We start from the raw sequence: 18,096 nt of genomic DNA on the forward strand, positions 1-18,096 counted from the left end.
AGGTTTGTTTCTTGATTGATCTTCAATCTCTGAATTCAACGCAATAATAGCAGTAAGATTACTAAGAATCTAAGATACAGTTTAATTATCTAGAGAAGTCACCTTTAGTTTTCTACCACTTGATGAAAATAGTTGTTGCCAAGGACGTAATTAACTACTAGCTTAAATATCAAGTATTAGATTACATAACCATTATTATCAACCTAACCCCGTCGTCACTGAGTTTAACATCAAGTAACAGAAAGCAGTTACTATTATTATAAACTTGTGCCAGGTTGGTTTTACTTAAAATATTAAGCAGTTGTTGAAGTTCTTAAAACTGAGAGCCTGCTGGAGATTTCAACAGGGGAGGATGGACAATACTGCAGCTGCCAAATATGCTTTGAACTGGTTTAATGTTCCAAGTGTGCCCAAAAGTTACGTGTTACCGGAGAAAGATAGGCCCGGAGAGCTCCCTCCAGTATGCCATACGCTCCCGGTTATTGACCTTGGAAAGCGGATAGAGGCAGAGACAGTTCAACATATCATCAATGCTTCTCGAGAATTCGGATTCTTCCAGGTTAATTATCTATGTTTAACTTATAAGTTACTTATTCTGTTTGGTCGTTTTGGCCTAAACTAGAAATATTTGATATATAACCGTAGTAAAATTTGTGTGTTGAAATTACAGTAAATTAGGGCCAAGTTTTACACCTATTTTCACAAAATGTGTGATATTATACTCTAACCTCATGTAATTGAACAAGAAGCTTTTGTCACAAGTATGACCAATTTTGTGAAAACTAGGTATAAAACTTGGCCACCCCCTGTAATTTACTCTTGAAATGATTTTCAGGTGATTAATCATGGAGTCTCGGATGATGTAATATGCGACACAACAAAAGTATTCAGGGAATTTTGCGAGATGCCTGAGAAAGAAAGTAGCAATTCTGGTGGTAATAGTAATTGGGCATATGGTAACAGCACTAGCTTTACCAGAAAGGGGGTTGATTTATGGAGAGAAAATATTAAACACCCTTGTTATCCTTTAAAGGATTGCATGCAACAGTGGCCAGAAAAACCAAACGAATACAGGTAAGATAATTAACTGTACTCACCTTAAGTTTTGCACGTCTTTGGACTATAATACGGAGAAATCTTTAATGATACATGTCCATGAATCGTAGGGAAGCTGTTTCAACATATGTGACAGAAGTCGGGAAGTTGGGTAAAACAATTCTTGAGCTGATTTGCAAAGGTTTGGGACTTGAAGAGGGCTACTTAAATGGAATTAGTGAAGTTGAGATACTGTCAGCCAATAGTTATCCGCCATGTCCTGAACCGAGTTTGACACTGGGGGTTTTGAGACACCATGACCCTAGCCTGGTAACCATTCTCTACCAAGGAAATGTTCCCGGCCTTCAAGTTATGAAAGATGGGATGTGGATCAGTGTTGGGGCAATGCCAGATGCATTTGTTGTTAATATTGGCACCCAGTTAGAGGTAAAGCATTATTCAAAATAATTTATGATCAAACTTGACCTTTTATTAGAAATCTATATTGAGTTTTGGTTGACAGTAAATGAGTGTTGTTATTGCATCATACTTACGGCACTTAAATAAAACACCGTAAGATTAAAACATGTGCTACTGTTTGTCATTGTTAATAAGCGCAACAGTAAGATATGTTGTAACAATCATCTGTCAGGAATCCGGACTCCTACTATAATAGTTGATAGTTGTGGCAAAATTGATTTTTATTAAATTTATGGGTGCAGATGAATAGTAACGGGATGGTAAAAAGTGTTGAACATCGAGCTGTTACAAACTCAAAGGAAGCTAGGCTTAGTATTGCAGCTTTTATCAACCCTTCTCCAAGTTGCATTGTGGAACCTGCACAAGCTTTGGTCAGTGAACTCAATCCAGCACAATATAAGCGAGCGGTGTACAAAGAGTTTGTGAACAACTCCGGAGCTTTTGGTCCTCACACGAAAACTTTGCAGCGTGCATGATATCTATTGTTAATAACATGGTTCTCTGCATTAGAGAATTTGTTATCTTTGCTTTAGGTTTGTTCCTGTAAAGCCAAACTCGAATTCAGCTCTGGTTCTTGACATCTTCTATATTGTGATTCTTCACATTGACTTAAAGGGTGGTAATCCCTAATAATTATGTGTCAAATAAGCCATCTCTAACACACTGTTTCAGGACCCTTAGATTAATATTTTAAAAATCCAGATGCAAGAAATTTTTTTTCATTCCGCGGAAAGGAAAAAAGCCTTTCCGCGGAAAATATCCGCGGAATGCTAAAAAAAATTATTTAAATCTGAACACTTGAAATATAGATCCGATGCCCCGGGAGTAGGGCTGCTCATGGATTGTCCAACCCATCTAAACCGAACCAACCCGGCCCTTAATTTGGCCGACCAAACCGATTCATTCGGGACCGTGGGTTAATTTGTTTTTTAGTTGGACCGTTTATTATGGGTTGAGTCAAATTTTGATAATTAAAACCTTAACTCAACCCAACCCGGTTCTACTATATAGGCCCAACCCATTTTAATACTTGTTTCATTTGCAGTCCAGCTATCTGTTTGTGTTATTTATTATACGGACCACAAGCCAAAGTATAATAGATAAAGAACCCTTAAATAAATTATAAATACGCAGTCTTATTCGTTCTTAGGATGTACTTGGGGAGTCCCATCTTTCCTTTTTGTAATTAAAATAATTTTTATTTAACCTAAAATTATCCATTTGGAAGATATTGATGATCAGTTATAATAAACAGGATTTTTAAATAATACTAGTCCCTTCTTCCTATTTATTTTTGATAGTTTTATTTTCGAGAATAATTAAATAGCAGTATCTTATCATTTTACCACTGCAAATACATGATAATTTCATTAAATTAGGTTGGCTGGTGTTTGTCATATGTATGCTAATTAGATTAACCTGATTAACCCAACCCGACCCAACCCATCACATAATTAATAGGATTGGGTTTCACAATTTTTTTGAGTTTAATAGGTTGATATTTTTGTAACCCATTTTAAATGGGTTGGGTCATTAAAATAGTCAAACCGACCCAACCTAGCCCATGTGCAACCCGGCCTGGAGTAATCTGTTAGATAAAATTTATCTAACACATGTGCAACCCGGCCCTGGAGTAGTATGTTAGATAAAATTTATCTAACACACGATTGTCAGGGAGGGAACACTTAAATCCTCATGATTATGATTTAGAGCACGGTTAAATAAGTGATTATAAGTTTATCATCTGTCTTCCCGGATCCTGATTTCGATCCTATTTCACCCCGAGAATTTATGAGAACAGATACTTATTTGGAAGGTTATAAGTCATATTTATCAAAAAAAATCCTCATATAGACAACTACATTTAATAAAATTAAATGTGTTTCGAGAAGACGATCAAGTTCTTGAATGAGTCCACGGTTTATGTGTGACGGTCGTCTGATTGCCAAACCGGACCGGAAAATATCAGATCCATTTATGATCTAGTCGGACCGATTGAGTTTCTGTAACCAATATTAATGAGAAACATTTTTAAATTAATAAAGTCCAACAGCAACGTTTCATAGGACCACTAGCCAAATAACATGAAACGACCACTAGCCAAATAACAAATATGAATTAGTACAGAGACACGAATATAAGCAGAGTCCAGCGACCAACTGAATAATAGATTATATTTATAAGCCTGTCTATTACTTCATCATAATAGATTAACTGCAAATCCCACAACATCGTTTTAGACAAGAGGACCACTAGCTAAATCACCAAAAGATATACCAATAGATGAAGAGGAATACTTGGATAGATTTAGTATACACAAGCCCCGAAAGCTATTTAATGGATTCTAGGGCCTGTTTGGCCACTATATAATAAGTGTCTTATTGGCTTATAAGCCCGTAAATACTTATCGATGAGTGTGTGTCGACCCAACTTATAAGTTGAATTTATAACTTATAAGCTGATAAGTTGGATGTTAGTAACGACGTATTTTTTTCTCAACTTATTTTGATTTTTAAATTTTTTATTAATTTTAGTTTTTAAATTTATGTTTTTAAATGTTAAGTTAATTTTAAAAGTCATGAATTAAGATAATAATATTTTTTAAAAAAAATTAGTTCATTTAAATTAAAAAAATTCTGACTTATAAGTAAAATTAACCAAACACTTAACTAATTATACACTTATCACTTTCAAGTCACTTATTAATTTTAAGTGATAAATTACTTATTTTAAGATTTAACAAACGGACACCTAAATTTACCAATCATTCAAAAATTTAATAATAAATTATATTGGTCCCTATATAGAGTCTTATCATACAATAATAATATCAAATCCTTGCATTCTGCCCGTTAACCTGTCCTTGTCTCTTCTTCTACGCCTCTCTCTGTCCCTTTCGAATCATACAATAGTTTAGCAGCTTAATGACCTCTTAATGGAAAAAAAAAAACCGAAGGACCGGGTAAAAAGACGGTGTAAACTGCGCGGTCCAAAATTTAAAAGATTCGTTTTCAGTACTTCAGGGACAAAAACAAATGTTTTTGTAAGTAAATGGGTATATTAAAGTAAACCTTGTGGTTCAAAATGTCATTAAGGCTAGTATAGCAGTCTTGACATTTTGTTTTATGATACCTCGATCACCAGATTGGCCAAAACAAAGTACCGGATACCGTTGATCTAGCTTATATACAGAAAATTAAGATATAAAAAGAAGAGAGAGTAAGAAGTTACTGAAACTCTGAATAACATGATCAATGTTTTGATGTAGAGTTGTAGTTTTCATGAGACCATGACAACTTAAAATGCAGAAATCATTCTTGATAGAGGTTGGATTATTGCAGCGCCACCAGTATCTGTTCGATCTATTTGATCTATAGACGTCCCACGTCCAATAATTAGTGTCTACTTTCATCTGTCAAAGATTTATGATTTACATTTTACAGTGATCTATCTTGTGTATGTGTATCTTTTTCTTGATGCTATTCTGGAGCTTTCGGTCCTCACAGCAAGCCTTTGCAGCGTGCGTGATGCTAAGTGCTAACATCTTCATAATAAAATGCCTGAGTTACTGAAAACATGTGATATGATGTGTATGTGCCTATCTGAGGCAATTACTAATAACTGAAATTCCAATTTGTTTAATAATGGTCCCGTACGGTATCGATAGTATTCAAGAATATCTAGCAATGTAGTGGTCGATTTCAAAAAGAAAAAAGAGGCTAGATATTGACAATTTTAATATTAAATTGTACAATTATTATCAACAAAATCTCAAGAAAACATAACACTTCTTTAAGTAAGTTGCAGGATATCAAACTTTATATGTTTTGACTGATCTAAAAGAAGAATCTACAAGATCCTGTACATGTTCATTGTTCTGAATTACTATGGCTCAATCAGATTTGCTAGTTGCAAGCTGGTGCAAAAGTGTCAAGTCCCTGCCTGCAAATTACATAATGCCACCAGAACTAAGAACTACTGATTTTTCGGTTTCCAAAGACATTCCGGTACTTGATTTAGAACAAGATTCTGGCAATGGTAGATCAACTTTAGTCCAACAGATAATCAAGGCCAGCGAGGAGTTTGGGGCTTTTCAGGTATGTTAGCTACTCGTGTTTGCAAAATGTTATAAGTTTAAGGCTTTCGTTCATTAGTCACTGTTGATTAATTATTTTGATTAGTTGTATGCTTTTTTATCTAGTGTATAACATGAATCTAATATGTCAATTTGAAATTCTCCTAGCAGCTTAATTATCTAGTGTATAATATAAATCTTATCCCTGCATCTCCTGCAAGGATTCTGTAAGATTGGTTTACGTAGAAGCAGAAAGCATCCTTCATCTACATGTCTGGTTTACGAGCATGTTTGATTTTTTTATGTTGTCATTTACAATATGTCTCGAAATGGTTGAATGAAATTTGAAAAGGTGATCAACCATGGAGTATCAGACGACTTGATGCATGAAACAATGAGGGTGTATGAGGAATTCTTCAGCATGCCTGTCGATGATCACGAAAGCTTACTGTCGGATGATTTTTTCAAGAGCGTTAGGTTCTACACAAGCGGCTATAGTTACGCTAATGAGGAAGTTCATCTGTGGAAAGACAGTTTGAAACACCCTGCATGCGCACATCCACTAGATGCAGTTGTTCAAGGTTGGCCTAATAAGCCAGAGAGATACAGGTGATCTAATTCAATTCAAGGCACTTCTACATCATCTTTTCGATACATAAATCGATACTAAATGTTTAGTATGTTCTTCTCTGTTAAATTGTTTCCAGAGATGTTATAACAAAATATTCAGTGGAAGTGAATAAGTTAAACCATAGGATCTTGGACCTGATCTGTGAAGGACTTGGGCTCGAACACGGTTTTTTCAGAGGGGAGCTAAGCAAAGTAATGGGTATGGTGATCAACAATTATCCACCATGTCCAGAACCGAGTTTGGCCTTGGGTTTACATGCACACTGTGACCCTTACACCTTAACCCTGATTCAGCAACAAGTCTATGGGCTTCAAATCAAGAAAAGAGGCCAATGGATTGGTGTAGACCCAATTGCCAATGCTTTCATTATCATGATACCTTACCAATTACAGGTGAATTGTCACAAATAAACGATATTTAGCTAAAGAGTGCTTTTAGTGATACTTACCTGAATTGATTCTGTAATATACTAGGTCATCAGTAATGGAAAGCTAAGCAGCTGTGAGCATCGGGGAGTGACAAATTCAGACACTGCTCGGATATCGATTGTCACCTTCTGCGGTCCGTCTGATGAAAGTATTATCGGACCTGCAGAAGAGCTTGTGAGTGCTTCCAATCCACCGCGTTTTAAAACATATAAGTGCTCGGATTTCCTGATGAATTATCTAGATCACTTATCCAAGAGGAAGCTTTCCAATGAAACAGCATTGGGTCCTTACCTGCTCTAGGGCCTAATAATAATCATGTATCACGATCTATGTTTATCAGTAGTCCAATATCACAGTTCTTGTGTGCGTTTGTTTGTGTGACTTGGTGTGTGTACAAAAAGTGTTTGCTTCATACATTAAGATTTCAAAGCCTACATGATTGCAAGAAGGCTTGCTTTATTTGTAACTTGTAAAATGTATGTTTCTCATTCATACCCTGGATCATTGTCATGCGCTATATACATTTGATTTTTCTGATCTCCCAGCACTGATATCTTCGCTTCATATTTTTACAATATCTAAACTTTCCAGTTCAGAAAATCTAATCGAAGTCGAGTATCCACTTCATTTTTCTCAAGTTTGAATCCTCTATCCCCTTCCCTATCCCCAAATATGTCCCCTCTTTTCATGTAATTTTTTTTTATTTGTCGATTTTACTTTTACATATATTTCAATATATATTGGCTGACTAATTAAAAATATAATTTCAATTTTTTTTCTTTTAAGAATTACTCCATATAAGCTATTTATTAGTATAATAAAAAAAAAGCTTTTAGAGCATATGCACCGGCTCTTCTATCTAGTTGATTCAGCAGCCGTATCAATGGACTAAAGGAGAAATCATATGCAGAGCTTATTTTTTGCTCCCATCAATTTTCAAAGTTCCATTGATTCATTAATAGGAACATTAATAATCAATAGAACTCTTAATGACCATCAAATACTAGGACCCACATTTTTCTCATGTACACACTTAATAACAGCTATGTATTTGGTAATTTATTGTTATAAAATTACTCCCTCCATCTCATATTATGTGTCATGTTTTGACTAGTCAAAAGTTAAATTATTTAAATTTTGACTGTAAATTATGTATAAAATATAATTAGATAATTTTTAAAACTAGTATTATTAGAAAATATATCTAATTTTCTTTGAAATGTATTTTTTATTTTTTAAAAATAATACATAAAATTATCGTAATTATCGGTCAAAACTTGGTCAATTTGCCCATATATTAGTCAAAACAAGATACATAATATGAGATAGAGTGAGTAGTAAAAATAAGGTGTATTGTTATAAATAGTAATTGATAAATTGATGGAGTTACATGAATGTATAAAAACTGAGAAAAAAGTCGATTTTAAGTGAATAATAACTAAATCCGTTGATTCAATTGATGAATTAATGCTCATGCATATGCTCTTATAAATGATTATTTTAATTAACCATCAAAATATACTAAAATACGTGTAAAAGTTAAAAGGATGAATAAAAAAACAGAACAGGAAAACGGAGTTGTCAGTTCTCGATTCAAATAAAGATAAAGCCCCCACTTGCACAAGACAAGCAGCACATGCCCATCACTCCACAAAAACACCATCTCCAAGAAACAAACGGTCAATAAACAACTGCCAATTTCAAACACTTAATTTTTATCTATAAAATAAAAACGTACTTAATAATGTAATTTAGTTAATTACATGCTTGATTAGCCTCATGAAATAACTGGGCTCGTTTGGCAGCAGCTTCTTTAGAAACCAATCCTTGTATAACAAGTGTCTTTATTTCCCATGCTGAATATGGATATTCTTTTCTTGCATACGAGTTTAGTAGTGCTGCCGTTGACTGTTTGACTAGCCGAGCGAACTCGTTCTCTACGTCGTCGTTTCGTTCCGTTGCTTCTAGTAATGTTAGATCGTATCTGTACCGTTCATATGCTCTTGATCCAAACACGTTTGATACCGTTGATTCTTCTGGAACCATCCTTGGCCATGACTCGCTCCTGCTGCTCCAGTACCTGGTTCAGTGAGTTGACTCAGATAACGAGGTGACTCGGAATTCAAAATGAACAGAATGCAAATAAATGTTCATTTTACATATTAAGTTAAAATAATGCATTGTTGTTTTGTAGATTCATACAAATGGCACACTTAAATAGAAACTAACCGAGTTAAACTAACTGAATTACTTGGACGAGTTACAAACTCAAGTTGTGCTTTTAAAAAATGATAGGAGTTAACAAAACCAAATGATAAACTTTAATGAGCCAACTCGGGTGAGCTATGAACTTAATGAATAACAATCAGTAGGTATGTTTAAAAAATTATGAAAATAAAAAAGCTATAATCAATATGCAAATGAAAGGGAGAAGACTTAAGAGTATTACTGGGGAGTGCATTTCCCTCTGGTCCTGGTGTAAATAAATCCAGGCTTAATCTTGCGGCTAGTTGATGATGCTTCAGTAGCTGTTGCCAAGTAAACAAGAAAAAGAACGAGAACGAGTTGACTCAGTTGTTTTAGAGAAGAAAGAGAAGCTTCCATAGTTGCTCTCGATTGTTTCACCACCTTATCCGTAATAATAATTAGTTGTACATTTTAAAAAAACTCGATTGGGCTATTCAGAGTTGGTAACAAGGCATGTTCTTGTTAAAAAAACTCGCTTCCTTCTATGTATATTTTTTGCCCGATTCCCGTTGTGCAAATTATATTTTTCTTGTTAAACATATTTTTCTTGTTACTGCTATGAAAAATTATCTTTCCGATAACTTATACTATAAATTTAACACTGGTTTTATTTAGTCTAAAAAATGTAAATATCGTCATAATTTATATATATATATATATATATAATTTGAAACGCTACAATATTGTTTCATTTCGACTACTGCAATGAAACATTTCGCAATGAAACATTTCGCAATAAAACATTATTGGAGTACGCTGTTTTAAATATAACGATTTTGCCTGCTTTATCTTTTCTAATTTTTTTTTGTTAAAAATAGATTTTTAAATATTTTTTGAAACTTATATTTTGATATTTTTGAATTAATATTTCAAACTAAAATATTTAAATTAAATATTGAATTTAAAATTTTTGAGTAAAAAAAGTATTTTTTAATTATTTGTTCGAAATAGTATTTTCAAATTTTTATTATAATGGAATATTGTGAGTATTATGTTTTTTTAATATTATGAGTTTTATGTTTTTTTTATTTTTCTTGTACTTGTCCAATTTAATTTATCAATTTTTAATTTATAGTAAACGAATATAATGCTAAAAATTGAAAATGTGGAAAACTAAAAACAATGAAATTTTATCGATTTTTCGTTACCTTTAAAAAAATATAAAATAACTCAGCCCCCAGAATGCTAAATATTTTTTCGTAACAAATAAAAAAAATACTCTCTGGCACCTACAACATTATTTCATTACGGCTAGTGCAATGAAACTTTGCTAGAGGACGCTGTTTTAAATGTAACGGTTCTTACCCGCTTTATTTTTTCTAATTTATTTTTTTTGTTAAAAATGAATTTTTAAATATTTTTTCGAACTTATATTTTGATATTTTTGATATAATATTTTAAACTAAAATATTTAAATTAAATATTGAATTCAAATTTTTTGAGTGAAAAAGTATTTATTAATTATTTGTTAGAGATAGTATTTTCGAATTTTTATTATAACGGAATATTGCGAGTTTTATACTTTTTTTTAATGTTGCGATTTTTATGTTTTTTTTTTATTTTTCTTGTACTTGTCCAATTTAATTTATAAATTTTTAATTTATAGTAAATGAATATAATGCTAAAAATTGAAAATGTGGAAAACTAAAAAAAATGAAATTTTATCGATTTTTGGTTACCTATAAAAAAATATAAAACAACTCAGCCCCTAGAATGCTTAACATTTTTTCGTAACAAATAAAAAAATACCCTCTGTCACCTACAGTATTGTTTCATTGCGGCTAGTGCAATGAAACATTGCTGAATGACGCTGTTTTAAATGTAATGGTTCTTGCCCGCTTTATTTTTTCTAATTTATTTTTTTGTTAAAAATGAATTTTTAAATAATTTTTCGAACTTATATTTTGATATTTTTTAATTAATATTTTAAACTAAATTATTTAAATTAAATAATGAATGTGAAAAAGTATTTTTAATTATTTGTTCGAAATAGTATTTTCGAATTTTTATTAAAACGGAATATTGTGAGTTTTATACTTTTTTTTAATATTGTGAGTTTTATATTTTTTTTATTTTTATTGTACTTGTCCAATTTAATTTATCAATTTTTAATTTATAGTAAACGAATATAATGCTAAATATTAAAAATGTGGAAAACTAAAAAAAAATGAAATTTTATCGATTTTTCGTTAGCTATAAAAAAATATAAAACAATTCATCCCCCGGAATATTAAACATTTTTTCGTAACAAATAAAAAAATACCCTCTGCCACCTACAACATTGTTTCATTGCGGCAAGTGCAATGAAAATTGCTGGAAGACGCTGTTTTAAATGTAACGGTTCTTACCCGTTTTATTTTTTCTAATTTATTTTTTTGTTAAAAATAAATTTTTAAATATTTTTTCGAACTTATATTTTGATATTTTTAAATTAATATTTTACACTAAAATATTTAAATTATATATTGAATTTAAAATTTTGAGTGAAAAAGTATTTTTTAATTATTTGTTTGAAATAGTATTTTGGAATTTTTATTATAACGGAATATTGTGAGTTTTATGTATTTTTTTAATATTGTGAGTTTTATATATATTTTTATTTTTCTTGTACTTGTCCAATTTAATTTATCAATTTTTAATTTATAGTAAACGAATATAATGCTAAAAATTGAAAATTTGGAAAACTAAAAAAATGAAATTTTATCGATTTTTCGTTACCTATAAAAAATATAAAACAACTCAGCCCCCGGAATGCTAAACATTTTTTCGTAATAAATAAAAAAATACCCTCTGTCACCTACAACATTTTTTCATTGCAACTTTTTCATTGCGACTAGTGCAATGAAACATTGTTGTAGATGGTTCTTTAACCACCCGCCGCAATATTTTATATATGTTGGGGCTGACCGAACACCTCCCGCAATGACGCATTGCGGGAGGGATTTTTATTATTATTTTGTCCTTATTTATTTTTTTAAAATTAATTTTTTTTTATAAAAAAATATTTAATTCATCATAACTTCATTAATGAGTACAAATGTGTTATTATACATAATTTTGACATATTCAAAATTTAAATTAAAATAGTTTGATTAGAATTTACTCAAAAAAGTTTTAGAGAAGATGACACCTTTCGATCAATAAACAATCATACTTGCAATACTCCATTTATACATTTCAGTTACTATCTTCGGTTTTTATTTTTTTCATTAAAACTAATATTTTAATTATTTTTCCGATTATATATCTAATTTATTTTTAAATTTTTAACTCATTATACATTTGATAATAAATGGGAAGTAGTAATAAAAATAGAAAATATAGAACAAATGGTTGTTAAAATTAATTATAGATTTTCTAACTCCGTTATTATCGAAAAAAATTAATTCATTAAAATATAATTTTTTGTTATTTTAGAAATTAAATAAAAACAGGAGGCCTCCAACCACATTATTTCATTGTGGCAGGTACCTCCCGCAATGTCTCATTGCTGGAGGTCTGCTGCAATGAAACAATGCGGGGCAACCAGTGGTTACTACAACCACCTGGGGTTGTGGACCAAAATCCAATTTGAAAATCATAATATATATTTGTCCTGTTAAATCATTACTGTGCAGTTAACATGCCAATGATATAAAAAATACAAAGTGAAAGGAATCAAAATTAGAATTCATTTTACAATGTATTGAATGCTCGTATATGTAATTGAATTATAACCTGATCTCTCATTCCATTCCAACCAAACAAAAAAAGGTGTCTCTCACACTGCCTTTGGAATTTATTTATTTTTTATCGTAGGGAACCCGCATCTACTATCATTTGGGTGCGCACTGGGTAAACCTCACATGCTCACGCAATAGCCTGCAAATCACGTGAACCAAGATAAACCACCCTTAAGCGATAAACTCTGGTTCAGGAGGCATAATCATAAATTCTCCTCCCGTGGGATTTAACCTGTGACCAAGAGGATAATTATCCTTTTTTTAAACAACTGAGCCAACCCTTGCGAGCCTTTGGAGAAGATTTGTACATCAGTAATAAAAATTCCTTGGTTGTGGTCAGTAAAAAGAAAAAGGAATACCTTGGTTGCTACTGAGCTTTTTGCAGACTTGTATATTTCACCATATGCTGAGCTTTTTGCAGACTTGTCTATCTCACCATCTGAAATATCTTTGTATGGCTATATTCATTAAGCACGAAATGAGTCAATTTTCTAATAAATTGCCACAATAATATAAATACATGTTTCAATCGACAATGTTAACAAAATATGTTCAAGGATGCACATCGATCATATATCTTTATAAGGATGCACTATAACCATTCACAATTATTACAGTACTCCTACCTTTTCATCATGTGGTTTCTAGCCTCAAATTAGTTCCTATATTTGTAATGATACTCAGATGATTTGTGAAGCAAAAGTAAGTGCAAGCTTTCATGCAGAAGTCAGGCAACCTTACTAACATAAATTACCGGAGCTGCTAAATTAAATATTGATATACTGTAAATACTGATTTATCAGGATTTGTTGACTGAGGAAGATGCAGGATTTGATGACTGCGCAAATACTATCTGTCATCAGGATTTATGAATCAAGATTTGTTGAACACAACAAATACTGATATGTCTATATCAGGATTTATTGACTGGAAAATATTTATCTGAGCCCTACATTTTCTATGAGCCCTGAATTATTTACAATAATCTCTAAGAACACTTGATCACATAATCTTCTTAGTAAAGTGATCCAATCTATATCAATTCAGTATCACGTAGTACATGATCGATCATGTGCATGGGTACCTTGAAGTTGTGCCATGCATGATCGATCAAGAATTGATGCATGTTAGGTTAGTACATTTCATGTATCCAACATATAAAGAATTCAATATACGCCATTTTAAAAAATATTAACACCTAATAGAACCTTACAATGCTATATTCTAAGCTTAAAAAGAACCTAATATTAAGCAAATTCTTTACAGCAACATGAGTATTATCCTTCAAAACACCATGTTAAAAAATCTAGATTACCACCTTGACCATTATCTTCACAAACAAAATAAGAAGGCCAATATATGTTGTTAACTAAACCCACAAATACTCAAAATTAAACTACACGTGAATCAACTAATTAAATAATATTTACCAAGTCCAAAAAATACATTATGTACTTATCTGAACTCAATATGAGGACAACTCTAACTTCAAGATAATCTCTGAAAAATAAAATAAGTTTGATCTTATTTTAAGACTTCCGATATAATTTCCAAACAACTAAATAAACTCACTTAAGAGAATCAGGATCTGGAATAAATTCACTAAAAGTTACGAAATTATAGACACAAAGTTTAAACAAATAAAAGGTTCAAACCAAATTATTACTTCAAACACAATGTCCCTGAGGAGCATAAAAGCTTATGAGTGGAAAAGCTTAATAAAGATAATCAAACCAATAAAATATGTAATGATTCAACTAAATAGTAAATTTAAACATGACCTTGACTCGCGTATGTGATGTGTATAAGTGCTCATGCACTCTGCCAAGAATTGAAATCTAAAGATGCATCATAAATCAAATATAAAAGCGCATAAAACATATAATATGATTATAATGGAATGTAAGCACATAGTATGAATTCTAACCTTTTACTAATCAAATTGATAAGACATATACGCACATATGGTAAAATTTGTTAACCTTTTCTTTCACGTAAATCATCAAACACTTCTCAGCAATGTTTAAACTGTAACTAAGAAGAAACATTATTAGTAAATTTAAAGTTAGTAAGGAAGTATTAAAGCATATGAAAATCAATTATAACGAATACAACAAACAGTAGGAGAGTGCATATATAATTTTGATGAGAGACTTGCACAAACATACCCAAAATCAAACCATTAACAATAATTTTGATGAGATACAACTTATAATTTTGTTAAACTTTTCTTACTTTTCTTTCAGGGAAATCATCGAACAGCTTCATTTAGGCATTTCATCAAACACCTGTAGCATGTATAGTAACCTCAAGATTACAATTAAAAACTAACAAAAAAATTGAAGCAAGAACGGATAGAGTTTGTTGGGTAATGAATATAACACGGGGGGTGAATTTGTTTTAAACAATTTTAAGGTCTTTTTGAACTTTTAATAATGGTAAACAAAGTAGTCTATGTTGTAGAGATAATGTGTTTTAACAGAATAATTAAAACATGCATATGAACACAATTATCTTTCCAAACTCACTTAATTTTATATTAAAATCAAGCTAGTGTTTGCTAAAAATTTATGGGTTTTTAGTATGTTAAGAACTCAGCTTCTCTCTTGAGAGTTACAAGAAATTTTTGGATCTATTTGTTACACACTAAAATAAAGCATCCAGTGTTTACTTTATAGAATAGTAAATACTGGTTTTTACACAGCATGCAATAACATGTACTAAACCCTACTTTTGGATAACCAAATCTTTCTATTTCTGGCTTAGTGTATCTTTGCTAATCTTCTCTGCGTGTGACTTTACTTTGCCAGTTAATCTTGGCCTTTGATCTTGTACTCTTCAAGCTACTTTTGTAGACTTTTCAAATCAGTGATTGATTTGTTTGTTGATTGATAATCTTGGAAAACTAATCTGCATTCTGTACTTGATCTTTTATATCGAGATCTCCGGTTAGTCATGTAGAGAACTCGACTTCTCGATAAGTATAATAACTTATCGAGATCTCTAATAACTCTATAGTTGTTTGACTTATCAAAGTCTCGGAGTTCTCTATAAGAGAATTTTGCTTATCGAGATCTCTCATCTTCATATCTTCACTTTGGCTTATCGAGGTCTCTGAATTATCTAGTGGCAAATTGAATTATCGATATCTCAGAGATCTCTAGTGATATATTGACTTATCGATATCTCAGAGATCTCTAGTGATATTTTGACTTGTCGATATCTCAGAGTTCTCTAGTGAAGAAATGACTTGTCAATATCTCCATTCTTCATGTCTTCAATTTGGTTTGTCGATATCTCTGAGTTCTCTATTAGCTTTTCTTGACTTCTCGATAAGTCATTCTGGAGTTCTCGAATGACTTCTCTATAACACAAAATTTGTGACTTGTAGATATCTTGACTTAGAATGTTTTTCTCAAAATAGAATTATTCAACTCCAAGCTTCTTCACACTTTCTCTGAGGCATGATCTTCATGATCTTCTTCGAGAGTTTATTCCTAGGCTTGAAACTGTTTATGGAAAAATACTCAAGTCTAATCTATTTTATTTTTTTACAGACTTAAGTGCTACAATACAAAATACAAACTTAGATTACCATACAACTTACTTAAGGTTGTCAATTTGACTTAGTCTTGTTATTGTAAAGGCATATCTTGCACAACAATCTCCCCCAATTTGTGAGAAGATTGCTTATCACAAATTCATGCATGTTAACAAGACTAACCCCAAGATACAATGGACAAAAGGATTATACATAAAAATTGACACAAATACGAAATTTATACATTAGGTATTTTCATGAGTTAATCAGATACATACATCAGACAAATACTGTATCTCCTGTTTCTTCTCTAATGAAGTCCTTTAAGTATACAAGAATTTCCAGTTCCTCTATGATTGGTGTCCCTCTTAGAGCTTCCACAAGTTAGAGTCTGTCAGGTTTTGGATAATGTAATAACCCCAATTTTTGAAAATATTTGAAATCCTGATGAATAGTAATATTTTGCTGATGATGCCGATTAAGGAAAATTATCAAACCACACTATATAGGAGTACTGTTATGGAAATTCTGAGATCGTATTAGTATTCCATAAAGTAAATGACTGTATGTAAAGGTCGTCAGAATTCAGATTCAAACACTTTGGTTTTTCCCAAAAATCCACCAGATACCGAAAGGATTAAGTATAAGGTAACATAATTAAAATGATTTTTATTTAAGGATTATAACAGAGGATCATTAAAGGAATATAAGATATTAATAAAGGTTCAGGGAAGCCCAAGTAATAAGATCCCGGATATGATCCCTCAAACGATCAACAAGATCGATCGACGAATGAATAATGAAACAAAGGGAAACCAAATAAGAAATTAGAGTGTAAGTATTGAGAGCATCTTTTGTGAAAGGTTAAAAATGAAAAGTAAGAGGACTAGAGGCATGAAATTGTAATTAGTAAAAGTGAGTGGGAGCAACTAATATAAGCCACACAATTAGTAGCTTGTAGTTGCCTTGGTGTCCAACTAAACACCACATGTTTAGTATAAAGGAAATTAGATATTTAGTAAATAAAACATCACACCAATAACCAAGGCAAATCAAAGAAGCATTTCATCACCTCATTTTTCAAAGTTTGCTCTCGGCCAAAACCATAGCAGCAACTTCAAACTGCCATATCTCCTTCAATACTCACTCAAATATTATGTTCTATAGCTCTTTGGAAAGGTATCGAGATGACCTACAACTCTTGTTCACAAGTCTTGTCCAAATAATCAGGGTAAGACCCTAATTTGTACAGTTCTTTCAATCGAACTTTTAGAAACTTCAAAATCTAACCTTGTGTTTTCTTGATTGTTTATGAGATCCAAGCTTGTATAAGGATTAATCAAGGGTTTAAGGCTTCCTAGAAACTTTCCCCTCACAATTAAAGGTATAAAACTTCTGGAACTTTAAGTACTAAGTTTGTTTGCTTGAATTTTGGGATGGTTTGGATGGATGAGTAGTTGTTTGAATGATTAAGCTTGAATTGAACTTTGATTGTTAAGTAGATTAGTTGATTACGGAGATGGTATAATATTGAATTGGATTGAGGATCTTGAGCTTGTTTTGGCTAAGATCAGTAGCCTAGGTTTGAATCTTGAAGTTGTGGATGGATTGTAGTTGGAAGGGATTGATTTAGAGTGGTAAAAATATTGGAAATCGTTAAGTTCTAGCCGTCATAATGCCCAAATTTCCTTAAATGTTTCTGTCGTCAACTTTAGGACCCATGAACTCACTGTAAATTCTGAACTTTGCCATGTTTAGATAGTTCATGTTATGAGCTTCGTTTTGATATGTCGTTCGCCTAAATCCGAGTTACGAGCGATGAGAAATGACAATTTTAAGTAACGACGTTTCGCGAGCGAACCTTGAAACCTCGAGTGACTTTGAGACCATAATTGAGACCCTTAAATGATTAATCGAAACACGAAACAATTATGCAA

The 18,096-nt window shown here is 31.7% G+C and overlaps 3 protein-coding genes across 3 annotated transcripts; 2 read left to right on the forward strand and 1 right to left on the reverse strand.

Moving 5' to 3' along the window:
- The first annotated feature begins 234 nt into the window (after positions 1–234).
- LOC141684213 (hyoscyamine 6-dioxygenase-like) lies at positions 235–2,156 on the forward strand. The gene is made up of 4 exons (XM_074489076.1): positions 235–559; positions 836–1,074; positions 1,167–1,482; positions 1,758–2,156. Exons 1-4 carry the CDS (start codon positions 353–355, stop codon positions 1,989–1,991), a joined length of 996 nt encoding a protein of 331 aa, XP_074345177.1. The 5' UTR covers positions 235–352; the 3' UTR covers positions 1,992–2,156.
- Positions 2,157–5,296: 3,140 nt separating this feature from the next.
- LOC141686450 (hyoscyamine 6-dioxygenase-like) lies at positions 5,297–7,186 on the forward strand. Its single transcript, XM_074491485.1, has 4 exons — positions 5,297–5,612; positions 5,943–6,199; positions 6,298–6,613; positions 6,695–7,186. Exons 1-4 carry the CDS (start codon positions 5,403–5,405, stop codon positions 6,947–6,949), a joined length of 1,038 nt encoding a protein of 345 aa, XP_074347586.1. The 5' UTR covers positions 5,297–5,402; the 3' UTR covers positions 6,950–7,186.
- Positions 7,187–8,211: 1,025 nt separating this feature from the next.
- LOC141682819 (uncharacterized) lies at positions 8,212–9,359 on the reverse strand. Its single transcript, XM_074487510.1, has 2 exons — positions 9,099–9,359; positions 8,212–8,729 (listed from the first exon to the last, which is right to left on the reverse strand). The coding sequence occupies exons 1-2, from the start codon at positions 9,251–9,253 to the stop codon at positions 8,405–8,407; spliced, it is 480 nt and encodes a 159-aa protein (XP_074343611.1). The 5' UTR covers positions 9,254–9,359; the 3' UTR covers positions 8,212–8,404.
- Positions 9,360–18,096: the final 8,737 nt, after the last annotated feature.

Source organism: Apium graveolens, chromosome 9 (genome assembly GCF_009905375.1).
Source record: "Apium graveolens cultivar Ventura chromosome 9, ASM990537v1, whole genome shotgun sequence".
NCBI lineage: Eukaryota > Viridiplantae > Streptophyta > Magnoliopsida > Apiales > Apiaceae > Apium > Apium graveolens.